Source organism: Salvelinus sp. IW2-2015, linkage group LG32 (assembly GCF_002910315.2).
Source record: "Salvelinus sp. IW2-2015 linkage group LG32, ASM291031v2, whole genome shotgun sequence".
Classification (NCBI taxonomy): Eukaryota; Metazoa; Chordata; class Actinopteri; order Salmoniformes; family Salmonidae; genus Salvelinus; species Salvelinus sp. IW2-2015.
The window spans coordinates 22,900,120-22,910,255 of NC_036871.1; the positions used below are offsets into that span (position 1 = coordinate 22,900,120).

Sequence of the window (10,136 nt, forward strand, 5' to 3'; positions counted from 1 at the left end):
ACACACACACACACACACACACACACACACACGAGGACTGGTGCCAACAGTCAGCAGATGTGCTGCCAGGTCCAACAGAATGGATCAGCATTGCTGCTGTTTCTGATCCTCTCAACTTCCATTAAACACAGAGGAGAAACATGATTACAAATCAGAGACCCTGTTTATCTGGGTGCTCTGCTCCAATTTACTGACAATTCATTTAGTGACAAGGTTTACCACATCATGGCTTCTGTTATTACACTACACGTGCCATTTTATGGCTGATTCATAATCAGTCAATGCACAAACAAAGAGGTGTTGGCAAAGGCGATAGACACTGGCTCACTAGATTGCAGGCTACATGCTATCATTATCCAGTACATGCTGTACGTACAGTTGAAGTCGGAAGTTTACATACACTTAGGTTGGAGTCATTAAAAATTGTTTTTCAACCACTCCACAAATTTCTTGTTAAATAAGAAAACTATAGTTTTGGCATGTCTGTTAGGACATCTATTTCGTGCATCACACAAGTCATTTTTCCAAGAATTGTTAACAGACAGATTATTTCACTTATAATTCATTGTATCACAATTCSAGTGGGTCAGAAGTTTACATACACTCAGTTGACTGTGCCTTTAAACAGCTTGGAAAATTACAGAAAATGATGTCATGGCTTTAGATGCTTCTGATAGGCTAATTTACATAATTTGAGTCAATTGGAGGTGTACCTGTGGATGTATTTCAAGGTCTACCTTCAAACTCAATACCTCTTTACTTGACATCATGGGAAAATCWAAATAAATCAGCCAAAAAAKTATAGACCTCCACAAGTCTGGTTCATCCTTGGGTGCAATTTCCAAACGCCTGAAGGTACCACGTTCATCTGTACCAACAATAGTACGCAAGTATATACACCATGGGACCACGCAGCCGTCATACCGCTCAGAAAGGAGACGCATTCTGTCTCCTAGAGATGAACGTACTTTGGTGCAAAAAGTGCAAATCAATCCCAGAACAACAGCAAAGGACCATGTGAAGATGCTGGAGGAAACAGGTACAAAAGTATCTATATCCACAGTAAAACGAGTCCTATATCCACATAACCTGGAAGGCCGCTCAGCAAGGAAGAAGCCACTGCTCCAAAATCGCCACAAAAAAAGCCAGACTACGGTTTGCAACTGCACATGGGGACAAAGATCGTACTTTTTGGAGAAATGTCCTCTGGTCTGATGAAAGAAAAATAGTAATGTTTAGCCATAATGACCATTGTAATGTTTGGAGGAAAAAGGGGGAGGCTTGCAAGCCGAAGAACACCATTCCAAACGTGAAGCACGGGGGTGGCAGCATCATGTTGTGGGGGTGCTTTGCTGCAGGAGGGACTGGTGCACTTCACAAAATAGATGGCATCATGAGGTAGGAAAATTATGTGGATATATTGAAGCAACATCTCAAGACATCATCAGTCAGGAAGTTAAAGCTTGGTCGCAAATGGGTCTTCCAAATGGACAATGACCCCAAGCATACTTCCAAAGCTCTGTCAGGCCAAAATTCACTCAATTTATTGTGGGAAGCTTGTGGAAAGCTACCCAAAACGTTTGACCCAAGTTAAACAATTTAAAGGCGATGCTACCAAATATTAATTGAGTGTATGTAAACTTCTGACCCACTGGGAATGTGATTAAATAAATTAAAGATGAAATAAATAATTCTCTCTACTATTATTCTGACATTTCACATTCTTAAAATAAAGTGGTGATCCTAAATTACCTAAGACAGGGAATATTTACTAGGATTAAATGTCAGAAATTGTGAAAAGCTGAGTTTAAATGTATTTGGCTAAGGTGTATGTAAACTTCCGACTTCAACTGTATGTATATTCCCTACTGTTTATGAAAACACTTACTCGACTCATCTCCCTTGCTCTGCTGTTATCAAAATAAAGCACCCAGTAAATAGTCATTCCCTTCACACAGCCTCCTGGTGCAAAAATAACCAAGATACCGTTGTTAAGAATACGAGGGGAGACAGAGAGCTGATTTCAAGCGCAGGGCGCAGCAGGTGTTTATTGCAAAGGACCACAGGAGGAGGCAGGTAGCTGGGTCCAGGGGCAGGCAGAAGGTCATACACAGGGGGTCCAAAAGGGCAACAGTACAGGCAGGGAAAAGGCTAGTAACATAGTCCAGGAGATCAGGCAATAGGTAGATAACAGGAAATCCGATAGGCTAAAGTACAGGCAGGGAATAGCCAAAAGGCGTCGTTAGTGAGGCAGGCAAAAACTATCATACACGGGAGGAGTAAATCACAGTAAAAACAGAGCTCTGAAAGAAGTGTGTCACAAAACAAACAATACCTCACAGTGATGGGGGCAAAGAACTGAACTAAATAGTGTGTGATAATGACATACAGGTGTGTGAACAGGTGATTAGAATTCAGGTGATTGGGATCTGGAGAGTGAGCTGCGTTCAGGGGATCTATGTGTCTGAGAGTGTGAGCTGGAAAGTGGGCTGGAAAGTGAGATGCGTTCAGGGGATCTACGTGTTTGAGAGTGTGAGTTGGAAGCAGACGTTACAACCGCTAGGCGAGAAGACACCATCATGATACACATGGCTAACGTGGATTGCCTTGCAGTACTATACATAGTGTGCGGGTGTGCCTGTGTGTGTGCATGCCTATGGGGTGTGTATGTGTGCAATCACGGATATGTGTGTGTGGGTCTGCCCATGTTGCCTGTGTGATGTATCTCATAGTCTAAGAGAGGAAACGGGATGAGCGTCAGCAGTGTTCCAGGGAAGGCATCAGCTGACCTAATGACTTTCTTCCAATCCTTCCCAGAGGGCATCTGACCTGCAACTTATCCYTCCATCTCCCCATCCCTCTTAACTCCCCAACTCCCCATCCCTCCAACTCCCCATCCCGCCATCTCCCATTCCTGCCATCCCTCCATCCCTCCATTTCCCCATCCTTCCATCTCAACCTCTCCCCATCCCTCCACCTCACCCAGTCAATGTCCCCACATATCACAGACATATCACGCACACAACAAGCTATCCAACATCCCTGCATACAGGTGAGGCAAATCAAGTGAGGCAAAAGTAGGCAATATTATCTATCCACTAATGTGAGGAGAATTCACAATTCAAGCACCTGGAATTTATCTTGAGCTAGAACGGTGAATTATGAATTATTCTCGCAAAAGGCTTCACAAAAGGTATACATTTTAGATAATGTACTGAACAGAGGCATACTTTTCTATGTTTCATAGGTTTCAACTGAAGCAGGCCCCAGCTGCCCAGGGGCCTCCCACTGATATGTTAGASACTGATTTAACAACTTCATGGGGCCTATACATTTTATAATGTATAAGCAGTGGATGCAGGTGTCCCAGCTAGCACACAGCAGTAGAAACTGTATGGATCCGGACCCAACCGATGCATGGTTACCTCAGACTTGATCTTGTTGTCTCCGAAGCACAGGTGTTGGAGGTAGGCTGCAGCGTTGGACTGGACYGAGGGGAACTGGTGCTGCAGCATCTGGATCACCTCAGGCAGCTCTGGGTCTCTCCAGCCAAACTCCCTGCAGAGGACCATGGGAAACACAGGGATGAATACAGAACAGAACTGGATGGGTAAAAGGCTTCTGCGTCCCAAATGGACCTTATTCCATGCCCTCATAGGGCTCTGGTCAAAAGTAGTGCACTATATAGGAAATAGGGTGCCATTTGAGACAGACACAAGCATAGAAATACAGTGCTAAACAAAATGATCACTCATTGTGTATTATACTGCAATCTTCAACCTATCTTTTCAGATGACTGCTGTATACATGTCTTTGTGTTGTTTCATTTTCATGGTAGATTGACAAAGTAGTTGTGGTGGTAATTCCTCTAAGTGGTGTTGTGGTATAATGCAATTTCTGCATTAGGCATCTCTGCTCACTCTTTCTTTTAAATGCCTTGAGTTTGGCTTATTGTGTGTGTAGCTATATTGATGTTTAATACTACAGTATGTTCTAATCAAATTAAATTGTAATAGTCACATGTGCCAAATACAACAGGTGTAGACCTTACAGTGAAATGCTTACTTACAAGCCCCTAACCAACAATGCAGTTAAAAAAATATATAGATAAGAATAAGAAATAAAAGTAACAAGTAATTAAAGAGCAGCAGTGAAATAACAATAGCGAGACTATATACAGGGGGGGTACCGATACAGAGTCAATGTGTGGGGAAACCAGTTATTTGAGGTAGTATGTACATGTACTGTAGGTAGAGTTATTAAAGTGACCATGCATAGATGAGAGTAGCAGTGGTATAAAGAGGGGGTGAGAGTGGGTGAGAGGGGGGCACTGCAAATAGTCTGGGTAGCAATTTGACTAGATGTTCAGGAGAGTCTTATGTTTGGGGGTAGAAKCTGTTTAGAAGCCTCTTGGACCTAGACWTGGCGCTCCGGTACCGCTTGCCATGCGGTAGCAGAGAGAACAGTCTATGACTGGGGTGGCTGGAGTCTTTGACAATTTTTAGGCCTTCTTCTGACACCGCCTGGTATAGAGGTCCTGGATGGCAGGAAGCTTAGCCCCAGTGATGTACTGGGGCCTCAATCATGGTCTCAATCATGGACACTCTTACTGACAGTTGTGGCTGCTTTGCGTGATGTATTGTTGTCTCTACCTTCTTGCCCTTTGTGCTGTTGTCTGTGCCCAATAATGTTTATACCATGTTTTGTGCTGCTACCATGTTGTGTTGCTACCATGCTGATGTCATGTTGTGTTGCTACCATGCTGTGTTATCATGTGTTGCTGCCTTGCTATGTTGTTGTCTTAGGTCTCTCTTGATGTAGTGTTGTGTTGTCTCTCTTGCCATGATGTGTGTTTTGTCCTATATTTGTGTTATTTAAAAAATAAAATAAAAACTTTAATCCCAGCCCCCGTCCCCGCAGGAGGTCTTTTGCCTTTTGGTAGGCCGTCATTGTAAATAAGAATTTGTTCTTAAGTGACTTGCCTAGTTAAATAAAGGTTAAATAAAAAWAWWAATAAACTGGGCCGTACGCACTACCCTCTGTAGTGCCTTGTGGTCGGAGGCCGAGCAGTTGCCATACCAGGCAGTGATGCAACCAGTCAGGATGCTCTCGATGGTGCAGCTGTAGAACCTTTTGAGGATCTGAGGACCCATGCCAAATTTTTTCAGTCTCCTGAGGGGGAACAGGTTTTGTCGTGCCCTCTTCACGACTGTCTTGGTGTACTTAGACCATGTTAGTTTGTTGGTGATGTGGACACCAAGGAACTTGAAGCTCTCAACCCAGCCCCGTCGATGAGAATGGGGGTGTGCTCGGTCCTCTTTTTCCTGTAGTCCACAATCATCTCCTTTGTCTTGATTATGTTGAGGGAGAGGTTGTTGTCCTGGCACCACACGGCCAGGTCTCTGACCTCCTCCCTATAGGCTGTCTCATCGTTGTTGGTGATCAGGCCTACTACTGTTATGTCATCGGCAAATTTAATGATGGTGTTGGAGTCGTGCCTGGCCGTGCAGTCATGAGTGAACAGGGAGTACAGGAGGGGACTGAGCACGCACCCATGAGGGGCCCCTGTGTTGAGAATCAGCATGGCGAATGTGTTGTTACCTACCCTTACCAGCTGGGGGCGGCCCGTCAGGAAGTCCAGGATCCAGTTGCAGAGGGAGGTGTTCAGTCCCAGGGTCCTTAGCTTAGTGATGACCTTTGAGGGCACTATGGTGTTGAAAGCTGAGCTGTAGTCAATGAATAGCATTCTCACATAGGTGTTCCTTTTGTCCAGGTGGGAAAGGGCAGTGTGGAGTGCAATGGAGATTGCGTCATCTGTGGATCTGTTGGAGCGGTATGTAAATTGGAGTGGGTCTAGGGTTTGTGGGATGATGGTGTTGATGTGAGCCATGACCAGCCTTTCAAAGCATTTCATGGCTACAGACGTGAGTGCTACGGGTCGGTAGTCGTTTAGGCAGGTTACCTTAGTGGTCTTACCTTGGTGGTCTGCTTAAAACATGTTGGTTTTACAGACTCAGACAGGGAGAAGTTGAAAATGTCAGTGAAGACACTTRCCAGTTGGTCATCGCTTGCTCGCAGTACACGTCCTGGTAATCTGTCTGGCCCTGTGGCCTTGTGAATGTTGACCTTTTTTAAATGTMTTTTTATTTCACCTTTATTTAACCAGGTAGGCTAGTTGAGAACAAGTTCTCATTTACAACTGACACTTAGGCTACATTGCATTGAGATACACTTACAGAGCAGAAAAACAAAGTGACACATGACATTTGCATTGTCCACAACCGGCCRTGTCCAGGAGTCCCATAGGCCGGCGCACAATTGGCCCAGCATCGTCCGGGTTAGCGGAGGGTTTGGCGGGGGGCTTTACATGGCTCATTGCACTCTAGCGACTCCTTGTGGCGTGCCGTGTGCATGCAGGCTGACCCCAGGCGCCAGTTGAACAGTGCTTCCTCTGACACATTGGTGCAGCTGGCTCGCGGGGGTTAAGAGCGCGGGTAGGCAGGTCATTTCTCGGAGGACTCATGACTCCACCTTTGCCTTTCCCGAGCCCGTTGGGGAGTTTCAGCGATGAGACAAGTTCGAAATTGGGGATATTTTTTATCTTTTTTAAAGGTAACAAACATGTATGACAGATTTGCCAAACAAATGTAAGTTCTCTCCATCTGTCCCCATAGCACATGGCCTAGCGTTAAAAAAACTATTTTAATAATAAGAGATTTTAAAATTCAAAATAAGGTTGTTTTCTACACCCACAAGTTTTGAATTAAATAATTTGGCAAAGAATGATACAGACTAGTACTGAGTCACTACTCTTGGAGAATGAGTGCGTTCATCCGGCATTATTCTCTAGTGATGCMAGCTGTGGTTCTCCAGTGTGGTAGCCTGAGGCTAGCTAGGTGGCTGTCAGAGACCCCTGTCATCCCCACCACTATCTTCACCACTATCACCACTATAACCCCAAGCACTATCACCACAACCCCACCCAATTCTTATTGGAAACAAAGAGAGAGAGCGAGAGACACACACTGGTGTAAAGGCCGTGCCCTCCCTGTACAGTGCAAACACCTACCAGCAACTGTTCAACCTCCAACCATCACAGCTGTCCGCAATCAAGCTTTTCAGTTTGTCAGCTCTCAAAGACCAAGAATCAATTAAATTAACGGCTGAGATCACGTGTGAGAGAGAGAGAGATGTGAGAGAAAAGGAGAAATGTGTTATGAGAGCGAGAGAGAGAGCCAGCGAGAGAGGGAGAGGAAAACTAGGAACAGAGAGCTAATTCTGATCCACAGGGCCACAGTCAGTGATGTATACACTACGACGGCTAAAAGTGCCTCAGGACCATTTCATCTCCCCACAATCCTTCTCCCAGCAATACCAACCATCACTAACATGAGCCAGGGAGGAATGGAGGAGGCCATGGCCATTTACAGAGAAAGAGAAATGTTAACTTTCAGAAAGGTCAACAGAACAATGGGGCTCTAGCTGGGATTCTCTCTGACCTCAATCACATAAAACAAAACCCAGCGAAATAAAACAACAGGGAGCCCAGCTATGGACGTCTCTCCTGAGCCGCTTCAGAACTGTTACATAGAAAGTGGAGTTTCACACAGTAGGTGGGGAGTGTACCACCCAAACACAGTGGGACATCATTCCATTTCCAGACTACACGGGCAGCTGCCAAGTCTTTCTGCACCCTTCTACCAAGCAGCAGAACCCCACACTAGTGGGCACTGGGCATTCTCAGTTCAGGCAGTAGCTAGGCTGCACTGAGCACGTATTGTTGAGTTATTGGAGCTGACTGGTGTGCAATTGTCAGAAATGATTTCCTTGTGAATATAAGGCATCAAAGGGAACAAACACAGAGGAGCATGGTGGGATTGAAATCCTTTTGTTTCAGAAAATGGACCAATGGGAGAAAATGTTTTTCAAAATGTTGTTTTTTTCCCTCTCATCGCTGATGATTATGAAGCTTGTTCACATGCTCTATGGTCTGCCCCTGTGAGGCATGGTTGCATTAGCAAAAACATTAATCCACAGCCATATTCATCTACTATAATGATGATCACAGCTGTGCATCTAAGTATTTGYAGATCAAATGCAACTTCATAAAAAATTATCTAAAGATGATGTAACCTTGCATAAGTTACCTTTGGGTAATTGGGCAATCAAAATGCTCAAACAGTTTGTGCAAACTGCTGTATGCTTAATCATATCCAATTCGGAAGTAGGTCCCTTGCTGAAACATCGCCTTCAGTCAAATGAAGTCGGAATGCATTACAGTACATAGGGTTTTAAGTTCTTTTCTCGCACAAACATTTCAGAGACACTGTTGTACGTACTGTATGTTTGTGTTAGCTTATCAGTTAATGTATACTGAACAAAGATATAAACACAACATGTTGGTCTCATGAGCTGAAATAAAAGATCCCAAAAATGTTCCATGCACACAAAAAGCTTATTTCTCTCAAATGTTGTGCACAAATTGGTTTACATCCCTGTTGATGTCCTTTGCAAAGATAATCCATCCACCTGACAGGTGTGGCATATCAAGAATCTGATTAAACAGCATGAGCATTACACAGGTGCACCTTGTACGGGGGACAATAAAAGGCCACTCTAAAATGTTCAGTTTTGTCACACAACACAATGACACAGATGTCTCAAGCTTTTAGGGAGCATGCCATTGACATGCTGACTGCAGGCATGTCCACCAGAGCTGTTGCCAGAGAGATTAATGTTTATTTCTCTACAATAAGCCGCTTCCAACGTAGTTTTTGAGAATTTGGCAGTACAGTTGAAGTCTGAAATTKACATTCTCCTTGGCCAAATAAATTTAAACTCAGTTTTCACAATTCCTAACATTTAATCAGAGTAAAAATGCCCAGTGGAGGGCATAGGCCCACCCACTGGGGAGCCAGGCCCACCCATGGCTGTGCCCCTGCCCAGTCATTTGAAATCCATAGATTAGGCTCTAATGAATTTATTTCAATTGACTGATTTCCTTATATGAACTGTAACTGCACTTCTTTTCACCAGAGCCCTGGTCCCTGGTCAAGGGATGCACTATAAAGGGAACAGGAAACCATTTCAGACATATGTACATATGTATAAAGTATGTATGTGTTAGTTTAGCTGTTTAGTCCACATGTATTGGGATAAATTGGGAAGCTGTATGAAAGGGTCCCACAGTGGGAGCTCTCAGGTCCCACAGCCAGCCAGCCAAGCACGCAGCACAGCCAGACAGACACMGAGGCTGGGCAGATCGAGAGGCACTATGTGTCTGTAATGAAGTGACCACAAAAGGACCACTACAAGAGTGTCCAGGTTGAACCATTAAAATGGAGGTTATGGCTATTATTTACAGCACCAGAGAGAGGGTAGGTCCCTGAATAGGACTCTAGCGGCTGTGTTCCGTGTTGTAGTGTCTGAGATGTGGCCGATTAGGCCGGATTAGCTTCAGCAGGGGAGTTCTCAGGCCGACATCCCCAAGCACTCACACATATGCACATACATGCACTCACATACACATGCACGCACACTCATATGCATTCACACACACACACACACAAATATAAACTCAGCAAAAAAAGAAACGTCCCTTTTTCAGGACCCTGTCTTTCAAAGATAAATCGTAAAAATCCAAATTACTTCACAGATCTTCATTGTAAAGGGTTTAAACACTGTTTTCCATGCTTGTTCAATGAACCATAAACAATTAATGAACATTCACCTGTGGAACGGTCGTTAAGACAAGAACAGCTTACAGACGGTAGGCAATTAAGGTCACAGTTATGAAAACGTAGGACACTAAAGAGGCCTTTCTACTSACTCTGAAAAAATCCAAAAGAAAGAAGCCAGGGTCCCTGCTCATCTGTGGGAACGTGCCTTAGGCATGCTGCAAGGAGGCATGACGACTGCAGATGTGGCCAGGGCAATAAATTGCAATGTCTGTACTGTGAGACGCCTAAGACAGCGCTACAGGGAGACAGGACGGACAGCTGATCGTCCTCACAGTGGCAGACCACGTGTAACAACACCTGCACAGGATCGGTACATCCGAACATCACACCTGCGGGACAGGTACAGGATGGCAACACCAACAACTGCCCGAGTTACACAAGGAACGCACAATCCAT

The 10,136-nt window shown here is 44.6% G+C and overlaps 1 protein-coding gene across 9 annotated transcripts in view; it reads right to left on the reverse strand.

Annotated features, from left to right (window-relative positions):
• The window catches only part of LOC111956711 (catenin delta-2), a 145,832-nt gene that overhangs the window by 26,417 nt on the left and 109,279 nt on the right, over nt 1-10,136 (reverse strand). For all 9 annotated transcript variants that reach the window (XM_023977244.2, XM_023977246.2, XM_023977248.2 and 6 more), the window contains one exon: nt 3,426-3,558. In XM_023977244.2, coding sequence (XP_023833012.1) covers nt 3,426-3,558 — 133 coding nt within the window. The remainder of the gene's footprint in view (nt 1-3,425; nt 3,559-10,136) is intronic.